The sequence below is a fragment of the Lentinula edodes genome (assembly GCF_021015755.1).
Source record: "Lentinula edodes strain Le(Bin) 0899 ss11 chromosome Unknown C8R40scaffold_18, whole genome shotgun sequence".
NCBI classification, from domain to species: Eukaryota; Fungi; Basidiomycota; class Agaricomycetes; order Agaricales; family Omphalotaceae; genus Lentinula; species Lentinula edodes.
This window is the reverse complement of record NW_025764324.1, coordinates 685,552-707,539: the sequence shown is the minus strand read 5'-3', so window position 1 is coordinate 707,539 and position 21,988 is coordinate 685,552. Positions and strand designations below refer to the sequence as shown.

The 21,988-nt window shown below is 47.4% G+C and overlaps 9 protein-coding genes across 9 annotated transcripts; 4 read left to right on the top strand and 5 right to left on the bottom strand.

The window, feature by feature from the left end:
• Positions 1–793: 793 nt before the first annotated feature.
• Positions 794–2,106, top strand: C8R40DRAFT_229463 (uncharacterized protein). Its single transcript, XM_046234408.1, has 3 exons — positions 794–1,749; positions 1,814–1,883; positions 1,936–2,106. Exon 1 carries the CDS (start codon positions 1,093–1,095, stop codon positions 1,720–1,722), a length of 630 nt encoding a protein of 209 aa, XP_046086370.1. The 5' UTR covers positions 794–1,092; the 3' UTR covers positions 1,723–1,749; positions 1,814–1,883; positions 1,936–2,106.
• Positions 2,107–2,387: 281 nt separating this feature from the next.
• On the top strand, positions 2,388–4,121 carry C8R40DRAFT_1190516 (aspartic peptidase domain-containing protein; the record flags this gene model as incomplete). Its single annotated transcript, XM_046233044.1, has 10 exons — positions 2,388–2,597; positions 2,649–2,912; positions 2,972–3,040; positions 3,100–3,114; positions 3,165–3,224; positions 3,276–3,374; positions 3,474–3,585; positions 3,684–3,785; positions 3,845–3,865; positions 3,925–4,121. 10 exons carry the CDS (start codon positions 2,388–2,390, stop codon positions 3,990–3,992), a joined length of 1,020 nt encoding a protein of 339 aa, XP_046086369.1. The 3' UTR covers positions 3,993–4,121.
• Positions 3,834–5,164, bottom strand: C8R40DRAFT_229390 (PTPLA-domain-containing protein). Its single transcript, XM_046234407.1, has 4 exons — positions 5,017–5,164; positions 4,521–4,960; positions 4,177–4,468; positions 3,834–4,121 (listed from the first exon to the last, which is right to left on the bottom strand). The coding sequence occupies exons 1-4, from the start codon at positions 5,081–5,083 to the stop codon at positions 4,033–4,035; spliced, it is 888 nt and encodes a 295-aa protein (XP_046086368.1). The 5' UTR covers positions 5,084–5,164; the 3' UTR covers positions 3,834–4,032.
• Positions 5,165–7,603: 2,439 nt separating this feature from the next.
• C8R40DRAFT_1105673 (uncharacterized protein) lies at positions 7,604–8,161 on the bottom strand. Its single transcript, XM_046228133.1, has 3 exons — positions 8,053–8,161; positions 7,804–7,996; positions 7,604–7,744 (listed from the first exon to the last, which is right to left on the bottom strand). The coding sequence occupies exons 1-3, from the start codon at positions 8,150–8,152 to the stop codon at positions 7,741–7,743; spliced, it is 297 nt and encodes a 98-aa protein (XP_046086367.1). The 5' UTR covers positions 8,153–8,161; the 3' UTR covers positions 7,604–7,740.
• C8R40DRAFT_1045561 (uncharacterized protein) lies at positions 8,161–8,397 on the top strand (the record flags this gene model as incomplete). Its single annotated transcript, XM_046224316.1, has 1 exon — positions 8,161–8,397. A coding segment is annotated over one exon (237 nt), but the record flags the coding sequence as incomplete, so codon positions are not given.
• Positions 8,398–8,504: 107 nt separating this feature from the next.
• C8R40DRAFT_1046030 (uncharacterized protein) lies at positions 8,505–8,948 on the bottom strand (the record flags this gene model as incomplete). The annotated part of the gene is made up of 1 exon (XM_046224347.1): positions 8,505–8,948. A coding segment is annotated over one exon (444 nt), but the record flags the coding sequence as incomplete, so codon positions are not given.
• A 1,124-nt stretch (positions 8,949–10,072) lies between these two features.
• C8R40DRAFT_1069719 (uncharacterized protein) lies at positions 10,073–10,621 on the bottom strand (the record flags this gene model as incomplete). Its single annotated transcript, XM_046226146.1, has 1 exon — positions 10,073–10,621. One exon carries the CDS (start codon positions 10,619–10,621, stop codon positions 10,073–10,075), a length of 549 nt encoding a protein of 182 aa, XP_046086364.1.
• A 930-nt stretch (positions 10,622–11,551) lies between these two features.
• Positions 11,552–12,208, top strand: C8R40DRAFT_1105669 (uncharacterized protein). The gene is made up of 2 exons (XM_046228132.1): positions 11,552–11,726; positions 11,802–12,208. The coding sequence occupies exons 1-2, from the start codon at positions 11,588–11,590 to the stop codon at positions 12,038–12,040; spliced, it is 378 nt and encodes a 125-aa protein (XP_046086363.1). The 5' UTR covers positions 11,552–11,587; the 3' UTR covers positions 12,041–12,208.
• Positions 12,209–12,246: 38 nt separating this feature from the next.
• Positions 12,247–14,548, bottom strand: C8R40DRAFT_1160889 (cytochrome P450; the record flags this gene model as incomplete). Its single annotated transcript, XM_046230067.1, has 12 exons — positions 12,247–12,418; positions 12,473–12,595; positions 12,643–12,729; positions 12,790–13,093; positions 13,149–13,362; positions 13,444–13,586; positions 13,645–13,750; positions 13,805–13,870; positions 13,929–13,978; positions 14,048–14,162; positions 14,238–14,309; positions 14,369–14,548. 12 exons carry the CDS (start codon positions 14,546–14,548, stop codon positions 12,247–12,249), a joined length of 1,632 nt encoding a protein of 543 aa, XP_046086362.1.
• Between the last annotated feature and the right edge of the window lie 7,440 nt (positions 14,549–21,988).

Below are 21,988 nucleotides of genomic sequence, written 5' to 3'. Positions count from 1 at the left end.
TAGCATACATCGGGCATACATTGCTTAGCATCGCTTGGCGTGAAATTCTTTGTCTCTCGTGTGTATCCATCCGCCGACAAATTCTGATCAGTTCACATCACGTATAGCGCGCACTCTGGATAAATTGGTGCTACCAGGAGTCTGAACTTGAGCTAAGTTTAACCCCTCTTCCTTTCATATTTCAAGAGATTTCTGTGATCATAGAGACACACCAGTACCAAACAGAAGCTCAATACCAGATTCGTAGCAAAAGGCTTTCTGTTTTGCGTAGTATACTGGAGCCCGCGTTTGCGCGTGTGTTCATAGGATAAATCACGATAAACAACGATAGTTACACCAGTTCGATTCAGAGGCAAGTTATAATAGAGGCAAAGAATAGTATCGTTCCACATTGAATTCTGTTTATTAGGTGACTCCTCGGTTCTTTTTCGGAGCATCGTAAATCCAGCCTTTGTGGACCGATTAAGACCGATTCATGCCACATGATCCCGTTTGTTCCTTGACGATGAGGAAACCTTCATGAATCCGAGTCCAACCATGCACCTACTCGAAACGGTTGTAAGCGGTTATATAGCTGCACTTTGGCATATTTGGAGACTCCTTGGAACATCTAGCCGATATTCGAGTTTTAGCGTTCCTCTTGCCTCGGACGACATGTTTTCACTGTTTGGATATGGACGACACCGATGTGAATGGAAAAGAGCAGATACCAGCCTCTATGGGAAGACGAATCACTTTTCTTCTGATTTGATACTGTACTTGTTCTACAATGGGCAGAAATAACCCGCGCCATCAAAACTCCTAGCTTTGTTTCGACATCGTTCATCGTTTTAGGCAGTAAGAGGAGAGGGGGGAATGATCATGATAATAGGACATATTCAATCACAGAGATCTCACTTCCTGTTTCTACCAATCCAAGTGAGTTCATATGACCCCTTGGAGACAACTTGAAGCAAGAGTAAATTCTCATGCTATGTTGGCTTAAGTTGGACGCACATGGATACCTTATCTTTGTAGTATTCTTAGTGTATATAACATAGTTCAAAAGCCTCGAGTCTCTCTTTGCACCTCCTCCTCGACTTTGCACTACCGATGTCCGTCAGAGCCCGCATTCTTGGTCGACAAGCCTCAGCCGTCTCTGTTGATGGCTCAGTGACTGATCTACCGGCTGTAACTCCTGGTGTGCAAACTACAACGAATTCCGATGCAGTTTCGGTCGATGGGCCGGTGACAATGTTGCCTCCGGAAAGTCCAGGGTTACAACCTGCCAGTGCAACTGTCACATCGGACTTGTTCACACTCAACACTTTTGGGATAGGCCTGCCTACCCCTGCGGCGACAAATTCCAGCGCTGCGACATCTTCGCTTGACGGAGGAGCTATCGCTGGTGGAGTCGTGGCTGCGGTAGTAGTGGCCGTTATTGCAGTGGCCCTCTTATTGCGCTATCGGAACAAACGTTCGTCCCGTCACTGGAGAAATAGAATCAAGGGAGGAGCTTTTGGACTACCCCACAACAGGTCCGGATGGCAGAATTTAGATATAAAGTCTGATGCTGTCAATGGTGATTCGGGATCCCAGGCTGGTCGTTCTAATCTCCTGGATGACCACAAGTCCCCGATCACCTCTCCAGTCACAGCCAAGTTCTCTACGCCGCTAATGACTTACCCACCGGGTGCTTCCCATCTACCAAACGAGAAGGAACTTGAATCGATGAGGATCTAATGACTGCGAATCTGTCCAAAGTTGTTGGTGAGTCTAAACATTCACCAAGAAGAGTTCTTCATATATGCGGTTTAATTTTTGTTTTTCATAGTGCATGAGCAGTTTAGAGTCTGTAGGATAGCGTTGATGTGTTTTTATGAATGAGCGTTGTGATCGCGGCAGTAAGTTAGAATGAAAGTTAGAAAAAAAACCCTCGACTAGCCTCGACTTGAGTCTTCCCATCAGCGCCATCATGATGAAAGTCGCGCTAGCCTTTTTCATAGTATCTTGCGCCACACTCTTGATTCCTTTCAGTCATTGTTATCCTGGCGAGTTCACGAATGTCATTCCTATCTCTCGACGCTCTTCGCAGAGTAAGCGAGGTTTGGCGGGAGATTTCGATGTTTCTGTTGCCGTAAGTCGCGCGTATTTACTTCCTTTCAAGTTGTACTCTCGAGTCTTAACGCGCCCTGGACCTTTTATAGCGTTATGAACAGCAAAGCACGTACCAAAAGTACTTGACTATGGCTCCAGGAATCCTTGATGGAATCTTTCCTGCCCCTGAAAACGATATGCAGGATTTTGTTCAGTCCAACTATGTCAATGAAGTCAAGCCAGACACAGACACCATTATGGAGCAAGTCATAGGTCCTGTAGACGTATCTGATGTACTCTTGACCATGGGCATGACCGATGTGATAGTCAATGAGGTTGATATGCTCTACTACGGAGATCTAGCCATCGGGACGCCTGGTCAAGGCCTAACATTCGACGTTGATACCGGTTCTGCTGATCTCTGGGTACCTTCGCCTTGGTGCGGCAACTCGAAGAACCATTACGATGGAAGTCAAAGTTCAACGTATGTAGACCAGGACAGGAGGTTCGCAGTATCTTATGTGAGTTGTATACGTTCCGTTAACGGTATTTCAATAACGTTGCACAAATAGGGCTCCGGTACTGTTTACGGCACAACAGCGTCGGACACTGTGGGCATAGCAGGGACCGCCGTTCTGAATCAGACGTTCGGCGTTGTCTATCGTGAATCCCAAGACTTCCAAGAATACCCGAACGATGGCATATTAGGGATGGCGTTCGGTACAATTTCTCGATCCCGTAGCTCGACTGTATTCGAGACGATGATGAAGCAAGGAAAACTCAAATGGCCGTGCTTTTCTATACATCTCGCGCGCGGTCAGGAAACCGGCTCAGAGGTGATTTCTCTTGGAAAAAAGATATCATGAGTTTTGACGTTGAATTTGACGATGGGCAGATGTGCTGGGGATGTTTCGATCCAACGAAGGCGACTGGACCTATAAGTTGGTTTCCCGTCTCTCATCGGGTGAGCGACACCCATTCGTTATTACAAGCGTTCTTCCTGTTCATTCTCTGACATACTAGGCATATTGGTCTATCGTGAGTGCACGGCCTTCCTCTCCTTTGTAAAACTGAGAGGTTTGGTACAGCCAATGAGTGGCTTCGATGTCGCAGGTGAACGCACGACGTTCGATGAAGTGATCATTTCCGTAGCAGCTTCTGTTCTCATCTTGGGAAATAGTCTGATTTATCGTATCTAGGCAATTGACACTGGCACAACGTTCTGTTATTTTCCTGAATCTGTAGCAGCTGAGATCTATGCGAAGGCAAGATTTTTAATGACACAAACATTAACACACGTTGAAGTTTGCCACTTTACAGATTCCTGGATCTAAGGATGCCAGTACAACTTACGGCTCTGGTACGTGCACATGGCTACTGAGTGACGTTCCGTCCAGACTTCAAGACAACGTATAGGCTTCTACACTTATCCCTGCATCTCCGAAGTCGAAATTGGGTTCCTGTTCGGAGATATCACCTTTAAACTACATCCAGATGACTTCAACCTGGGTAAGTATATGAGTAACAGTTAGAATTTGAAGTTCATGATGGTTTCAGGAATGTCCATGTATAATCCTGCGTGCGTTTATAAATTTTGCGACAGACAGGACATTATAACAAGCTGAATCGGACTACGCTTCATAGTGAATGTATAGGAGGTATTTTCGCGATGAATGCTGCTCAATGGCCTTCGAATCTTGCCATCATAGGTGACCTCTCAACTGGGTGTTCTTGGTATATCCCTACTGACAAACTGGACGCATTCTAGGTGATGAATTCTTGAAATCCTGTGAGCGTAACAGTCGATGCCTAAAATTAAATAATGACTAACTAATCGCTCCGACCCAGGGTATTCTGTGTATGATTACTCTAACGGTGGTCGAGTTGGGTTCGCTCCTAGTGTAAACAACCAGTAGATAATATAGATATGAGATACTCCATTATCTTGTACAGTACTCAATCCGTTTTCTTAGCTGTCGAGGTTCTCCCTGAACCAAATACCTTACGCCTTTGTTTTACCATATGGGTGTACATAATATATAGACCTAGGTACAGGCGTAATCAATACTTCAACACGAGGAATGGACTTCAGATACTAACCTGGCCACCAGATCAAGAATAGAGTTGCGCGAATGTAATCGGTTGGTGTCCACATGCCCATTATCCAAGAAGACCAGCTCGGGATTGGAGATGTTGATGGAAGTGTAGCATAGATCAAAAATGCCTCCGAAGATGCGCCTAGTGGATATAGGACATAGAAAGTAGTATATCGGAGGTAAAGGAGCTCAGATGGTTCATAACCGAGTAGGTTGCAGGCATAAAAAGAGTAACGTATGACCTCGGTGAGTGACCACGCAAAAACCATCGATGTATATAGAGGGTTCGAGCGGACCTGGAGTAGATGTTGGGACGCATTGAGACCAAAGCACTTATCAGCTACTCACAGAAGCAAATTGCTCAACGATTCCCCAAACCAAAAATAGCCTACTCGATACTTGCATAGCAGTAGTCTGCAATGGACTGCGCACCCAGCCCAACAATACATGTACGACTTCCAGCAGCGCGCAACTTTGGACCCAGGCTGTGGTGACACCTATACGTCCAAACGTTGTCGCAGCACGGCGGTAGACGGGTACCAATAGAGGGTGCAAACGAGCCTCTAGTCCACCGACCGTATTGAACTTTTGGGTGGACTTTATGAAGGGAATTGAGGAAAACAGTCGACCTAGGGTGGAAGACGCGGTGGAAGAAGAAGAGGTAATCGAGGTAGATTTTCCGTCCAGGTCAAAAACGTGGATGATAGTGAAAATGAGAATATAAGCCCAGCCTATTGTAGATAGGACGTTGTATGCGAATAGATAATACTTGACGAAAGCGGGGGCGGCTAGGTAAATCAATGAGTGCGCGTTATCCAAGTGTAAGTAGCTCCTGATTACAGGCCTTTCTTGTTAGACTTTACAGCCTTTGAGAGAGGCCCCGGTACAACGTTTGCCTTTTCTTGTGCCATTGGAGTCAAGTTCGTGACGGTTGCAAAAATCAACGAATATGCGCACGGGCCATACAATTGAATCGCAACCAAGCAACGACCCACGGTCATGATTATTATCAATGAATTCAGCCCTATTTAGCCCTTTGTTTTTTTTTTTTTTTTTTTTTTTAACTCTTTATTAACCGCAAGCAAGTAAGACTATGGTACTAAGGCGCGGGGAGCCGCGGCGACCCAATGAATACAGTTTGTCGCCTGCCTCCGTTACTTGGTTCTGGGTCGTGGTGATGAGTCTGCAAGTGTAGGTGTAGCTATGGGTCATATTGTAGTGTATTGTGTAGGTGTCGCGGTAGAGTGTGCTGTGCTCGACTGCACATTTGTGCAAATCTTGTAGAATGAAAATAAAAATGAAGTCGCAGTTTGGCTCAGGATCACGTCTCGGCTTCCGAATCGCTGGAGTCAACTATCTCGTCTCTCCAATCTGCTTCCTGAGTTATGTCTTCCTCTTCCATCCCTCGAGACATGGCGTTTAAGTCCTCCCAAATCCCTAGTGGCATGTAGTTGATCTCCGTACGCTTGGACCGCGGTTTGCCTGTCACAGTGAAGGCACCGCTTTCTTTCAGAAACTCAGTCAGGGCTTCGATGCCTTCACTGGTCCCGAGTATGTCTTTCAGGCATATATCCTCTGATGCTTTCCGTAAAATATAGCGGAAGTCTTCATATTGTGGACATGCCCTTAAGATATGTTCTTGAGTCTGCAATTCTTCGCCACATGGGCAGTCAACGTTCTTATTAGGGACAAATTGAGAGTAGTAATCGCCTAGGAATGCATGTCCTGTCCTACATTGCATTAGGCGTCCAAATAATTCTCTTGGTGTTTCTCTGAGTCTGGAAGTAGGCTTCAAAGAAGGCGGTATTTGGTTTGCAATAGCAAAGCGGCCATGTACAGACTTCAGTTCCCACAATTTCTTCCATTCTTTTTCGGCTCGTACCCTGCTCATTCGATAAGCGTTGGATAAGGACCTAGTCCAGGTGGCCTCGCTTATTCTCTCAGTTCCGGCTTTTGCAAGAAAGTCCGCGCGTTCGTTTCCTTGTATTCCTGCATGGCTGGGTACCCATGCAACTTTGACTGTGTGTGCCGGATTGGAATCTAAAAACTTCGTCACTTTGTGGTAGAAATTGGAGCAATATAGCTGGCCTGGTTTCGGTGATGTATCAAAGATGGTATCAATGCTAGATGCATTGTCTGTGAAAAATTGCCAGTGAGTTATTCGGGGGTCTTCAGTCGATAACTCTGTTGCCATTCCCGCCGCATAGCTCAAGGCCACTATTTCTCCATCATATGATTCTGCATGGTTTCCCAGCCCAATGCTACGGCTGAAGATTTCCTGATTTCTCTGGTATGCAACAAGTCCTGCTCCAGCTCTTTTAACCTGATGAACAGGTTTGAGCAAGCCGTCAGTGTATATGCAGATGTTGTGTGTAGAAGACTGAAGAGTACTCAGCTTTTTTTGATGCTCTTCTACGCATTTCTGTTGCCATCTCTTCTTGTCATCGTCTTTCCCTTTCAGAGGTGGCGGTATAAGGCAAAGTCGGTTCCCGAAGTCTGATTTGACTCTCCACCATGGCGGTGTTGTAAATGGGAGAATGCGTTCAGTCGAAGAACTTGTAAGTTGTGCTATATTCTGTAATTGCGTTGTGCGTCTTGTGTCTTTCTTTCCCTTCCGATTCAATTTGTAATGTATTGCAGGGGGGTGTGACGGTGGGTGACCTGCTCTCCAGGTGTCATCAAGGCATTGGATGATTGGGTTGGATGTACTTAGCTTGTTGAATCTCAACGCACAGTTCCGGTTTAGGCAGTTGAGCTCTACCCGAATTGGTGGGATGGATGCTTCGATCTCCATTGCAGTGATCGGAGTAGTGCGGAATACTGCACAGATTAGTCGTAGTCCTTGGTGTTGAACTTTTGTCAAGTCCATGCCTCGGGTCTCCATTCCGCCGCTCGGTACTCCAAAGATCCACTCTTATTGTTCTTTCTCGCTACACATACCCTTTCGTTCTAGTCTCTCCTTATTGTCTTTTACCCTACCCTGCAGGTACTACTCGTATAGCTCCTAGTAGTTAGTCTGGCGCTCCGCACCGATGCGCCGCTCCGTAGATATAAATACTGCCTGTACGCTACTGTAGTTCCTCAGTTTAATTATCGACTTAGATCAACTTAGATCTCCCTTCTCAACTCTCACTCTTCTCTAAGTCTTCAGGCTCATCACCTTGGAGTACTCTCTACTATAACCTTAGAACTTAGACGTTCTCTGGTTCGCTCCTCGTCACCGGTGATACCGCCGCTCCGACTTGGCTGCTCCTCAGTTCCTCCCTTCTCTACTCGCGATCTCCGGGGACTAACAGCGTAACGGCGGTGTTGTTAATAACTTCACTACTGTCCCACTCGTCTTCCACACTTAGACACCTTGTGGCTTCGGCACGGTTACACGGTGTACATGATCTTAACAACTTTCTCCAGCATTCTTTCGTGGGCTTTCTTTCCGGTCCACCATGTGGCACTTGCATATGTCATAACTGGAATCACGCAACTTTTGTACATCATGCACATGTGGTATGGAGACAGACCTTTGACTGTGTTCGCAAGCATAATCAGTGACCCTACTGCTTTACCAGCGCTACCTGCTAGTGTCCTGACATGGTGATTGAAGAGTAGCTTCCGATCGAAATTTACTCCTAACCATCGAACTATTGCTTGCAGTGCTACGATCCGGGTTTGGCCATTATCATCATCAAATGTGATGGAGGGCGATATGTTGTTGTCACATTTTCGTCGGGTATAGTGCATTAATTCACGTTTGTCAAAGTCATATGATAGGCCCACCTTCCTCCCCCAGGGTACAATCACTTCAATCCAGATGGCTTTGAGGATTGCTGTGTTGAGCTCTAGGGAGTGTGAGCAAACATGTAGTTTTCCATCATCTATGAACATAAATAAGTTTGGAGGCGGTGTAGCTTTGCCCTCTGAACCAGGTGCTTGTTTGTATTCCTGTGATCTGCATTCCAAGATTTCAAGGAGTTCAGCGGCATAGAATGCTGACAGTATTGGTGAGAGGGGTGATCCCTGTGGGGTTCCATTAGTTACAGGTTCCAGTTCAGAGATTATACCATCTACGCAGACCGCTGCTTTACGATCTGAGAGGAAATTCTTTACAAACTGTACTATCTGTAATGGTATCCCTTTGCATCGGAGTTCTGAGAGGAGGCGGTCATGGTTTACAAAGTCAAAGAAACCTTTGATGTCAAAGGTTAGTGCCGATGTTACCATGCCCTGATTCCATGCTGCTTGGACGTCATTGACAAAGGATAGGACAGCATCAGTGGTCGATAGGCCTGCCCGACCGCCAAACTGTTGCGCTGGGATTAGGCCATGAACGGACGCTAAGTATTGGAGACAACGGGCCACAATCTTCTCCAGGATTTTGCCTAAGCACTCTAGGAGGGTAATTAGGCGGTATGCTCGTGGTTTTGAAAATTTTGGTTTTCGGGGTTTCCTTAGAGCTACCGCTATGGCTTGGCGCCATGTCAGAGGGTGGTATCCCGCTTTTAGGCATCTCCTGTAAAGTGTTGTTATTATGTCGCGCTGGGATTGGAAAGCCCACTTAACTTGTTGGTAGGACTGTTGTGAGAATCCTGGTGCTGACGTGTTACTTGTATCTGCTATCGCTTCTGCAACTTCGGTATCGGTGATGTCCTGAAATAGTAGATCACCTGGTAGTGTATCTGTAAGATTAATCGGGTACTCATCGGGAAGACCGGGTGGTGGTTGGTTGTCATGCCTTGCTTCACCGTACCTTTCCCTTTCCTTTCCAGAGCTCCGGTTCATCACTTATACATGTTTCCGATATTCTATGCACCATCCTTACGATCTTCATGATACATATTACCTGTCACTCCAGTAGCCACATGACATATGTACCTGACAGCCTCATGTACAGTATATAGGCTAGGGACTCCCCTCGGAGCTCCCCAGCGTGTTATTGTCAAATCTTACCTGGAAACTCTTCCTACCTGGCTTGGTCCCTTTAGTACAGTCTACTAGTGTCATAAAGTACGCAGCCCCTATCATTTTCCCTTTCTCACCGTCTCGACACCTTTACTTGTACAATACATCATCCCATCGCTGTCAATCTCCATCGATTACTGATCTATCTATTACTGATCCACCTGACCCACCTTCTCTTTCTATCGGCTTCCGCCTCCTTCCTTGCCCCTGAACTGTACAGTATTACATCGTTGTTTCTCGCAGACTAGATTATGTATATATAGCCAACCCTCCACAGCCTGGTCCCTTATCTTGACCTCTCTGTCATTATCTGGGACCAGGTATGTGCTTACTTATTATTACCTATGACTACGATACTCAATATATCTCTGTCATTATCTGGGACCAGTTCGCCTCCGCTCCGCTTAGTCGCTCCGCCTCACTCACCTGCTTAGTCGCTCCGCCTCTCTGCCTGGCTTAGTCACTCCGCTTCCTGCTCCGCTAGTCACTCCGCCTCTGCCGCTTCGTGACAACTAGTACTTGCTAACAGGGCCTGACATGTCTCAACAGTCATATATTTCCTCATTATCTGTTTCCTTTATCTCTGTCTCACCTCAACTCTGTTTCTCCTCTCTGTTTCCTATCTCTGGCCTCTTTCTGTCAATCCTCGTATTGTCTACGCCTCTACTTCGACTCACCATCTACATTGAGGCTCTAGAATTCGTCCTTCATCCTTTGGAACCTCCCATTAGGTTCCCAATTCCGCTTCATTGCTCCCTAAGCTCCCCACAGCTTCCCACTCGTATCGGCTACACCTCCCCTCCACATCGAAGCGGTGGTTACGCATTACGTTCTACACCTCCAGGACCCTCTATTAGGTCTACCCAAGCTCCACAACTACCCCTGGTTAGGCTCCCCTTACCAGTATCGGCACTATCCCATACCTCCTCATACGGCCTAGGCGGCTACTGCGTTCGCTTAGGCCCAGTCTGGGTAAGACCAGAGCAGGCCTTCTGTGCCGGGGCCTCACACTCTGTCAGCATGTGTCCAGATTCGCTAACTTGCGCCGCGAAGTTACTGGGGAGCAGTCTCTTTTGAATAGCATCCTGTAATTTGAGTGCGAGCAGTTCGATGAGTTCGATGATTTGGTTGGCTGGTGGGGCTTCAGCTTCGAGGTCAGTGTCGAGGTCCATGTCAGACTCCATGTCGCTCGCGTCTGCTTCACTGGGATGCGTATCTTTGGAATTGTTGCGTCGTTTGTTCAGCGCCTTCTTTCGCATGCGTCTGATTGCGGTTAGGTCGGATAGTTTCCGTGTAGGTTGTCTCTCATAGGGCTTCGGCACGTGTGCGTTCACTCTGACACGTTTCGCAGACAAGGTAGGAATTGTGACAGTGGGGGAGGGTGGTCGAGGAAGGTTGTAGCCAGATGGGCGAGTCCGGTTTCCCCGAGGGGTCCGTTGCAAGTCTGGGGGCTTGCTGGGCTCTTGCGAGCTTTCTATCTCATCCAAGCTCATTGGATAAGTGTTTTTAAGGTTGTTTATTGCCTACTAATTGATTCGTATCCTCTGCTCGATACTTCCTTTCAGTTTAAAACCGTGGGAAATTCGTAAAAGGTGGAGGTAAAGGTTCAAAGTTCGGCGTTTAGCCCTTTGTGTTTACCAGGTGTTTATACCTCAGGTTTACACTCAAGATTTCCTCATGCCAATACTTATACGATATATTCACGATATATTGATACGGCGTCTGAATCATACATATAACCTACCAAAGGTGTGTGCGCCCGGCGGGTACAGGTCTGTCAGCAGGTATTCATGTCTGGGCATTGGCATTGGCTGACTATGTCTGTGCCAAGTACCTCCATCCACCTTCACTTCAAATAACAACTCCCGGTCTTCTACTGCCTCCTGAATGTCTTTACCACACAAGTCGCTGACTGACTTTTGTTACGATCACTTCTTTTTCATCTTATTTTTCTCCTTATCCCTTGTCTTATCTTTTATCTTTTGTCTTATCTTCTATCTCCCTTATCCTATATCTTGTCTTATCTTGTCACCTGACCTATTATTTATGCTTACTGATACAACATGCGCTTTTCATTTACTAATATTAAACACAGCAGTCTCACAACACGTATACAGCATGGCGATCGAGCTTTCATTACTTACACATTGCTTTACTTATGTTCTACTCATGTTTACCACTAACCCAGGGCGTTGGGCATTACTAGGGCAGAGGGTTGTTCACTAGTATATAGGCTGTAGCTACTTGCTGTATTTCCTTAGCTTTGATCTCGTCTATTCTACCTGGTTTAGCCCAGAACTTTGCTTACTTCCTTTATCACTTTGCTGTTTAAGGTTTTCTTGAGTGTGACACCTGGTGACACCCGTTACTAGAACCAGTCGCTGACAACTTTTGAACATATCGTTCTTAAATTTCTCACTTACGCGCAGGTTTTCTGCTTGTGTTTTGTCTCAGACTTCATGTGTGCCAATCCGCCTTTACCCCTTACTTTGTGCCGCACCTGCGACATGTTGTTCTTTATCACTCCCCTTTATTCCATTTCACTGGCTTTCAGATACTTAACGTTGAACCTGTTCCACATTTATCCCCACCAATTATGTATGTATGCTTGTTTGTTGTCGACCCCCCCGCTATCTCATTTACCTCCAGTTCTGTATGACATCACATTGACAGACCTCAATGACAATCTCTGGTTGGATCTAACCACCTACCTCGGTCTATTGAACATCACCTCATTATGTGCTGTCTCCAAAACTTTGGCAGCTACATGTATGCCTGTACTATACTGCTCAGTCAATGTCTCAGCCCTTGCAACACTTTCCAGCCTCAGACTGTTTGTGTTCCGGCTATGTATGTGGACAACATCCTGCTGCTTATGTCTGCAAAGTTGTCATTGGTTCCTCGCGCCGTGAAGTCCTCCCTTCCACGTTTCGGTTCAACTCGTTGTAGTCAGGCTGTGTTGTTTTAGAACAGCTCCGATAATATATGTAACTGTATTTTACTTAAATGCAGAAAGGTGCGATTTGCACCTGATACCAGAACACCTCAAGCAAGGTTTGTGTCCCCGACGGGGGCAACTAGTAGTACAGCGACTCCCTATTCTCCTCTTCAATGTAACTCATTCTTTTTTTAGTGCATGGCTGATTAGAAGAGGAAGTTGGCCTCCAACCTCAATTTCCCCTTTAATGTAAGGTCGTTGCACTATCGAAGTTCGATTGATGATGTTCTCTTTAGGAAGTGCAAGTTTGATTTCAAATGCTCGTACAAGCGTGAAGAGTAACACTTTCATTCTGAGAAAGTGGAGTGGATATTAATCGAAGATGATTGAGAAAGAGTGGACTTACTCCAAAACAGTGTATCGATATCCAATGCAGCCATGGGGACCACCGAGAAAGGTCATCATATTTCCCCATACCCCTGGAATCGAGTTGACAGTCTCAGGGAGTTTGGATAACCAGCGTTCTGGCCTAGCAGATATTCTTCAGACGGGTTCAGGGAATTTTGGATATCTCACTTGAAATCCATCGCATCTTCACCCCATATCTCTTTGGCCAGATTCACTCCGGATATTGCGAGAAGGAGATGTTGTCCTTTTTTGATACTGTTCCAATCCCTCAATCAATAGGAAAAATGAAGATCAGCATAACTCTGCCACTCTCACCAGATTTCGCGGTGGACGATACCATTCTTGTCAGTAACAGGCGTGTTGAGTGGGAGAATGTCGTCTTTCACTGCGACTCGCGCCGTCTCTGGAGCAGGACTATGGAAGCGTAAAGTTTCCTTCACTACAGCATCAAGGTAAGGTAACGAATTGAGATCTTCCATGGTTGGGCGTTCCGTAGGTACGCGTAACAGTTCTTTGCGCAGGCTATCCTGTACTGAATCATGGAGACTGAGAGCGTACAACGACCACGCTGTCCCGCTTGATATCGTGTCATGACCTGCAAAGACGAAAGTCGGGACCTCTAAAAGGAAGGAAGACATCAAGACTGTAAGTCGCGATCGATGGCGAGCACATACGAGCGAGCACATCTTCATCACTCATCCGCTGCCTATACGGAATATCCGCATTCATATTCGAACGAACCAGCAACGAAAGTAAGTCTTTAGAACGCCACGTATCTAGCTTCCTTCCAGAAGTCATGAGCTGGGCTTTGCTTTCCTGAAGCAGCTCTTGGCCGATACGATCCATGGTCTTTTTCGCCTTGCGGAGCTGAGCACTTCCCGAAGAAGGCTGAAGCGATGAAGGAAACAGGAAAAGCCACGTTATCTTCAAGTTTGCTTATCCCAGAACGGGTTTGTAATGCTAACTCACCATCCAGCGCGTCACAGGTAACACACTTTGGATCATCAACCAAATCGAGAATCTGGTGGCAGCGTGAAAACCGATTGACAAGGCCTTGTTTAGCTCGTTGGCGTTGCCCTCTGGGCTAAGAGCATGGAAATCATAGTGAAATCCTACTCGGGCGTGATTAACTCCCCAAAGGGAGTGTTTGGGTCGAAAGTAATACCTCACCAGTACGACCAATAACATCCAGAGTCATTTTACTGAGCCAAGATAGAGCATCGACTTGCGTCACATTTCCGTCCACTTCGATTTGGGAGGCCCAGATATCCCTAAGCTACGTTTGTGTATACATACTCTTCGGTTCAACTGGACAATCATGTTTACTCACCTCTTCTGCCTTCTCGAAAAAAGTCTCACTGAACCCACGGAGTTGGCCTGGACTGAACGCAGGGCTCTTCAAGATTGAGTTCCATCATCAGTTGAAGCAAACATTGGTAGCAAATGCAACCAACAATTATCTTGCGTTGAAACTTGTGTTTGTCCCCTTGCACGTAAAATAAGCCTTCAATGAGAATTCAGTAGGTCTACCAATTCTGGCAGAAATCCAAACCAGGAAACTGTTAATACTCACCAGGCCCGGTTAATCGTCCCAAACTCCATTGAGTTATCCTAGGTTTGTGATAAATGTACTCATTATGGAGGATGTGGTTGAGAGCTTTAGTATCCGCAGTATAAAGGCGACTCATCTAAACAGTTACGAGGGGGAGGGAGGATCATTCAAATATTTGACACAGGACTCGGACTTCACATATAAAGCTCACATTGAAAAAGACCTTGAATTGCATAGTAGGCCCGTATTCGTTGGCCCATTTCTTGTAAAATATGGTATTTTCCTTCGGCCGTGACACGCAATCAGACCGCAGAGAGAGAGGATTGACACAATTCGACGCACAGATTCTTGCATCTCAGGAAAGTTTCCCTTCAGCCAGCTTGTAGAAGGAGGTCCGGGAAGGTCACGGAATGACGAATTGTATTGTTTGTAGAGCAGTACAAGGGGCAGGTACAATGCGTATAGGAGGAGGGCTCCGAGCCCCAAAGCTGAGCATATGAGTTGTGCTGATATTTCGGACATGGTTAAATTGACAGTGACTCAGGAGAGCATGAAGATTCGGAATCGATTGTTTTTGAGGCCTGTAGTTTTACCGTACATCCGCGAGCATCAAGGTGTAAGATTGTCTAGCAGATTGACTGACTAAAAAGACTTTGAGGCTTGCATTGTGCAAAACTGCAGTTTTACCGTACATCCGATTCCGTGATTGCGAGCGAAACAATCCCTAGCAATCCAGAGAGGTGTGTACAGGACACGAATTGTTGATTCCATGATCATTTGAGCAGCCAGATCCCGATTAGCCTCACCCGAGGTATTTCAGAAAACAGACAGTTTGTTTTTCCTCGTGAAAAAGAAATCCTTATATGTAACGACTGGGTTACTGAGTAGGCAAGAGGTGAGGGAGATTCAGATCGGGTACACGATTCTCACGACCCCCCCCCCCCCCCTGTCATAAAGTACGCAGCCCCTATCATTTTCCTTTTCTCACCGTCTCGACGCCTTTACTTGTACGATACATCATCCCATCACTGTCAAACCCCCATCGATTACTGATCCATCGATTACTGATCCACCTGACCCATCTTCTCCTTCTATTGGCTTCCGCCACCTTCCTTGTTCCTAAACTGTACAGTATTACATCGTTGTTTCTCGCAGACCGGATTATGTATATATAGCCAACCCTCCACAGCCTGGTCCCTTATCTTGACCTCTCTGTCATTATCTGGGACCAGGTATGTGCTTACTTATTATTACCTATGACTACGATACTCAATATATCTCTGTCATTATCTGGGACCAGCCTGCCGCCGTTCTGCTTAGTCGCTCCGCCTTGTTGCCTTGTCCAGTTGCTCCGCCTCACCGTTCTGCTTAGTCGCTCCGCTTTCCCGCTCCGTTAGTCACTCCGCCTCTGCCGCTTCGTGACATTAGGTCAAGATCCATTACTGCACTGACAGCCTACCGATAAGGTTGTCCTTGCAGGGTCTATAGACACCACGTCTTCCCCAGTTCCGCCCGACTCTGAAACACCTGTTGACAGTATAGACTGCTCCGCACTCCCGCACGCACTTGACCCCAGAGACCAAGCTCACGCCCATAACAACGACGATACTTGGCGCGATTGCCAGTCTCAACCTTGCCCCAACGCCCTTTCGAACTCAATCCGAGAGCCACTCACTGTGAGCAATATAACCTTCCTGCCGATTCCCCAGCCCCGATTGCCTACTCCCATCATGTCGACTCCTATCCTGCCTGCCCCAAACACCTCTGCGGAGGATCTCATGGCTCAGCTCATCAGACAAGTAGCTAACCTTGCTACAGCTATGGAGGAACGCTCATCCTCTAAGTCAAGCATGAACAAACCCGAGGTTTTCAAGGGTAAAGATGGCGCTGAAGCCCGTCGCTTCATGGCTCAGTTTCAGAATTGGGCGTCAGAACAACCGGATCTCGCCAAAAGCCAAGTAAAACTCATCAAGTCTGCCTTGGGCTTCTTCACAGAAAGTGCCGGAGATTGGGCAACTCCCCATCTGCTACATTTCAATGCGGAAAATCCCCCTTTCGGAGGAAATTGGGAGGCGTTTCTGAAGGAATTTAGCCAACGGTTTGAACCAATGGACCCAGGTATGGAAGCCCGTAGCGAGATCAAGAATCTCAGGCAAAGTAAAGGACAGACAGTTGCGGAATTCGCTCAGAAGTTCAAGGATATCGGAGATCGGACTGAAATGTCTGATATTGACTTGCGGGAACGTTTCTTCACTGCATTACTCCCAGAGATCCGACAACACCTCATCACCGTAAACATTGCCCAAGGAATTGCTCCGACTCTGAAGGAGGCAATCAAACGGGCCATATCGGTGGATGTCTACCTGCACGATCCCACCATGACTGGCCGGAACTCTGGATACCCCCCCACGCATACTGCTCATACTACCCCTGCTGACCCCCACGCTATGGACATTGATGCAACCCACACCAGTAATGGGAATACTAGGGAAGCATTCCTAGCTCGCATGCGAGGACGATGCTTCGGCTGCGGTGCCCAAGGTCATGTCAAGCAAAACTGCCCACACCGAGAAACCACCTGCCGCTACTGTGGACGTCGAGGACATCTGGAAGCAGTCTGCCAAGACAAATTCATGGGACTCGGACGAGACCGAGGCCGACGCCAGCAACCTCGACGCCAACAGATATCCGCTACGGGACCTGCGCCATTCTCCCTATTCCCAAACGAATCCGTCCAAATCGCGTCCTCGACCCCAACATCTGCTCCTGCACCCGTAGCTGCTACTGCGAGCCCCCCTAACCAGGACTTTTCCAATCAGATTGGTCAAATAAGGGAATTACTTGATCGTGCTAACGCTATGTCCTCCTCGTCCTCTGGCTTCCAACAGGGTTTTTAAAGAGGGTACCCGCTTCGGCTGCACCGAGAGTACCCCGTAATCAGTTTGTTATGTTCGCTACTTCCTCGTATGACTCGCACCCATCATGTACAATATCGTCGATCCGGGAATTAAACTCTACTTCCCCACATTTCCGAATTCATGCGAGACTAAGAGGAAGGAATCACAGTATAACAACTGCAGCCATGGTAGACTGTGGAGCTACCGCCCTGTTTTTAAACCAAGACTTTGTCACCCGGAACCATGTAAGATGTGCACCCCTCCATAAACCAATCGACGTTTTTAATATCGATGGAACACCTAACCGAGCTGGACGGATAACCCATTTTGCACGTCTAGCACTCACAGTGGATAATCAAGAGCGATGGATGGACTTTCTGATCACCAACCTAGGAGGTGAAGACATCATCCTTGGACTCCCCTGGCTACGGAAGGTAAATCCGGAGATTGATTGGGAGAAAGGACGACTTTCAGTAAAGCCTCCTCGAGTAACGATAGAAGAAGTCCCAGATGAGGAGATCTTGTACTCTCATCTAGCCGCCACTCACACAGAAACCCCGATCCTCGAACTCCCGGAACTGGAACCTCCCGCAGAAAACCCCCACATTGAGGTGCCACTAGAAACGACCCTTGAACCGAGTGAATCAGCAGCGGTGGAAGAACCACCAATACACCGAATTCGAGCCAATCATAAAACTCGCCGGGCATGGGTAAAAGCAGGAATTCTAGAGGAACAGACGGAGGAAGTCTGGTGCGCCGCAGGATTCACTTACTCCCAGCAGCTAGCAGAGGAAGCCAACCGAGACAAACCCGTTAAAACCTTCGAAGAAATGGTCCCCGAGCAGTATCGTGATTTCAAGAAGGTTTTCTCAGAATCCGCCTCCGAACGATTACCTGCCCACCAACCTTGGGACCATGCGATTGATCTCGTACCTGGAGCACCGGCAACCATGCGTACCAAGATTTATCCCATGTCCCTAAACGAGCAGGAGGAGTTGGATCGTTTCCTAGAAGAAAACCTACGGAAAGGCTATATCGTCCCCTCAAAATCACCAATCTCATCACCGGTCTTCTTCGTAAAGAAGAAGGATGGGAAACTCCGTTTCGTACAAGACTACCGGAAACTGAACGAGTACACTGTGAAGAACCGATACCCTCTCCCATTAGTTGCTGACATCATTAGCCGACTTCAGGGAGCCAGATATTTCACGAAGTTTGATGTCCGCTGGGGTTACAATAACATACGGATTAAGAAGGGGCATGAATGGAAAGGCGCGTTCGCAACAACCCGAGGCTTGTTCGAGCCTAAGGTCATGTTCTTTGGTCTCACAAATTCCCCTGCCACGTTCCAAGCACTTATGAATGCTATATTTGCTGATCTCATTGCAGCCGGCAAGGTGGCAGTCTACCTAGATGACATCCTTATCTTCAGTAACGATCTCAAGGAACACCGACGAATGGTACGGGAAGTATTAACCCGGTTAGAAAAGCACGACCTCTACCTACGACCCGAAAAATGCGAATTTGAACAACAACAGATTGAATACCTCGGACTCATCATCTCAGAAGGGGAGGTGAGAATGGATCCGGTAAAAGTAGCGGCTGTTCGTGACTGGCCAGTCCCTACTAACCTTCGGGAACTACGAGGGTTCTTGGGATTTGCAAACTTCTACCGACGCTTTATCCGGAATTTTGCCAAAATAGCACGACCTCTGAACGACCTGACGAAGAAAGACACCAGCTTTACCTGGACCGACACTCGACAGAAAGCATTTGATACCCTTCGAGAAGCCTTCATCTCCGCACCAATCCTTGCTCTATGGACACCAGACAGGCCTACTCGAATCGAGGTAGACGCATCAGGCTTTGCCACGGGAGGCGCCCTTATGCAGAAGCAAGACGATGGCCAATGGCATCCGGTAGCCTTCAGATCGGCATCCATGCAGCCAGCGGAACGAAACTACGAAATCTACGATCGAGAGATGCTTGCCATCATTGAAGCACTGAAGGATTGGAGGAACTTTCTAGAAGGACTCCCTCAACCATTCGACATCATTACGGACCATTCGAACCTCGAATTCTGGCGCACTGCACAAGACCTCACCCGCCGACAAGCCCGATGGGCCCTCTATCTGTCACGGTTTGACTTTCATATGATCCACCGCCCTGGCAGAGTAAACACCCAAGCTGATGCTCTCTCCCGCATGGCAGTTCATCATGTATCGGACAGCGATGATAACCGACAACAGACAGTCCTTAAACCTGGCCACTTCGTAAAAATTGCAGCTTCGATCCTACAGAACCCCTTAGAGGATCGTATCCGGAAAGCCTCAGAACGGGAAGCACAGGTATTGGAGGGTCTCAAAACAGTCAAAGAGCACGGACTACAGCGCTTGGCCAATGGGATAGCCGAATGGGAAGAAGACAATGGGTTGGTCTACTACCGAGGTCGAGTATATGTACCAGCAAACGACGACCTACGCACTGAGGTACTCCGTCAATGCCACGACCATCCAACTGCAGGACACCCCGGACTACACGGGACGCTCGACTTGGTCAGTACCCATTTCTGGTGGCCTACGTTGCGCTCTTTTGTGGAAAAATACGTTGAGGGATGCGAGGTTTGTGCCCGTAAGAAGATCCAGCGACACCCATGGGCCGTAACTCAACCATTAGATGTACCATCCGGTCTATGGGAAGAGGTAGGGGTTGACCTGATAACACAGCTACCTAACTCCCAAGGCTACGATGCTGTCTTGGTTTGCACAGACCTGTATGGAAAACAAATTCACGCTATTCCTTGCACCAGCTCCATCACAGCCGAAGGCGTTGCCGATATTTACTACCGAGAGATCTTCCGTCTCCATGGTCTTCCTCTTCACTTTAAATCCGACCGCGGACCCCAATTTGCAGCTAAACTCATGCGATCCCTTCTCGCTAGGCTAGGAATTAAATCAGATCTAACCTCCGGATACCGTCCTCAGTCTAATGGCCAAACCGAACGAGCAAATCAGGAAGTAGAGAAATACATCCGCCTCTATGTAGGACGACGACAAGACGACTGGGCAGAGCACCTTCCCATGGCGGAGTTTGTGATTAACTCACGGACTCATTCTGCGCTAGGCATGTCCCCGTTCGAGCTAACCTACGGCTATCTTCCCCTGTTCAATATCCCAGTGGGCCAACGCAGCGGTATTCCAGCTGTGGATGACCGTATACGGATTCTCCGAGAAGCGCGACAAGATGCCGGAGCTGCCTTACACCTAGGAAAGAAACAACAGAAGGAGGGATACGAACGCGGGAAGCGGAAAGCTCATCAATTTAAAGTTGGAGACCTAGTCTGGCTCAGTGCAGAGGACATTAACCTTCAGCTTTCCAGTGAAAAGTTAGGAGATCGACAGCTTGGCCCTTATCGCATTCTGGAGAAAATTGGCCCTTTAGACTACCGCCTTGACCTTCCCCTATCCCTAGACCGCCTTCATCCCGTCTTCCATGTTGATAAACTATACCCCTGGAAAGGTAACTCCATTAATGGCGAAATACCAACACCACCAGAGCCGGTATACTTAGAGGATGAAGACGAACCGGAATACGAAGTAGAGGAGATCTTAGACAGCCGGGTTCGATGGAAGAAGTTGGAATATCTGGTTAAGTGGAAAGGTTACGACGCAGGGCACAACTCTTGGGAACCCGCAGCCAACCTCAGTCGAGCACCAAAAATTGTTCGGGCCTTTCATAAAAAACACCCAACAGCGGCAAAGCCTTGACCATCGAGGGCAATGGTCATAAGGAGGGGGGTAATGTCATAAAGTACGCAGCCCCTATCATTTTCCTTTTCTCACCGTCTCGACGCCTTTACTTGTACGATACATCATCCCATCACTGTCAAACCCCCATCGATTACTGATCCATCGATTACTGATCCACCTGACCCATCTTCTCCTTCTATTGGCTTCCGCCACCTTCCTTGTTCCTAAACTGTACAGTATTACATCGTTGTTTCTCGCAGACCGGATTATGTATATATAGCCAACCCTCCACAGCCTGGTCCCTTATCTTGACCTCTCTGTCATTATCTGGGACCAGGTATGTGCTTACTTATTATTACCTATGACTACGATACTCAATATATCTCTGTCATTATCTGGGACCAGCCTGCCGCCGTTCTGCTTAGTCGCTCCGCCTTGTTGCCTTGTCCAGTTGCTCCGCCTCACCGTTCTGCTTAGTCGCTCCGCTTTCCCGCTCCGTTAGTCACTCCGCCTCTGCCGCTTCGTGACACCCCCCCCAATGAATAGAGAGTCCAGGCAGGGTCTATTTGTAGAACTGTCTCAAACGCCCTTCAAGCTCATATATACCTTCCAGACTGTACCTAAGTAGTTGGATATCATCAATAAGTGACACAAACACAGGTATTCGAAGATTTCGAACAAGTTTTATGGCCTCTCGAACCGTCATAGGATGCCGTGCAGCTCGGCTTGGGCTTGGTCAGGGCCTTTCGCGTGGCAACATAAGTACCCCCGATCTGAATCTCCCTCACCTCTTGTGAGTAGGACTGTGTATAGAATGGGAGAACGATATAAAAACCCGGATAACGTCATAAATCATCGTGGATTGGATAAATAGCTAGATACGTGAAGAGTGTCGAAACAAATGTATACAGAGATACCACAGGCAGAGCAGATAGTGAAAAGGGGGAGATAAATTCAAGGATAGACACAGATGATGGCAGTAAATGTAGAGTCAAATGAATGTAACAACCGAAAGCGAACTTCTTCCAGATTCCATCCCTATATGTACAAGCAGCAAAGCGCAAAATAGAAAATTGTACGTACTTAGACTGTGCGTAGAACGTATGAAACGTAAAGGAGTGTGCTGGATATGTTATTATGTGCAGGGGAGGGCAGGTGCAGACTTTGAAAATTTGAACATCTGATAACCATGCAGCATGCGGTAAGAAGTACGAGTTGGACGACTTGAAGAGGGTGGACAATACAGTGAAGGCAAGGTACCAATGATAATGGGAAGTGGAGGGTAAAAATGTAGATATGGGGAAACGACAGAGAGG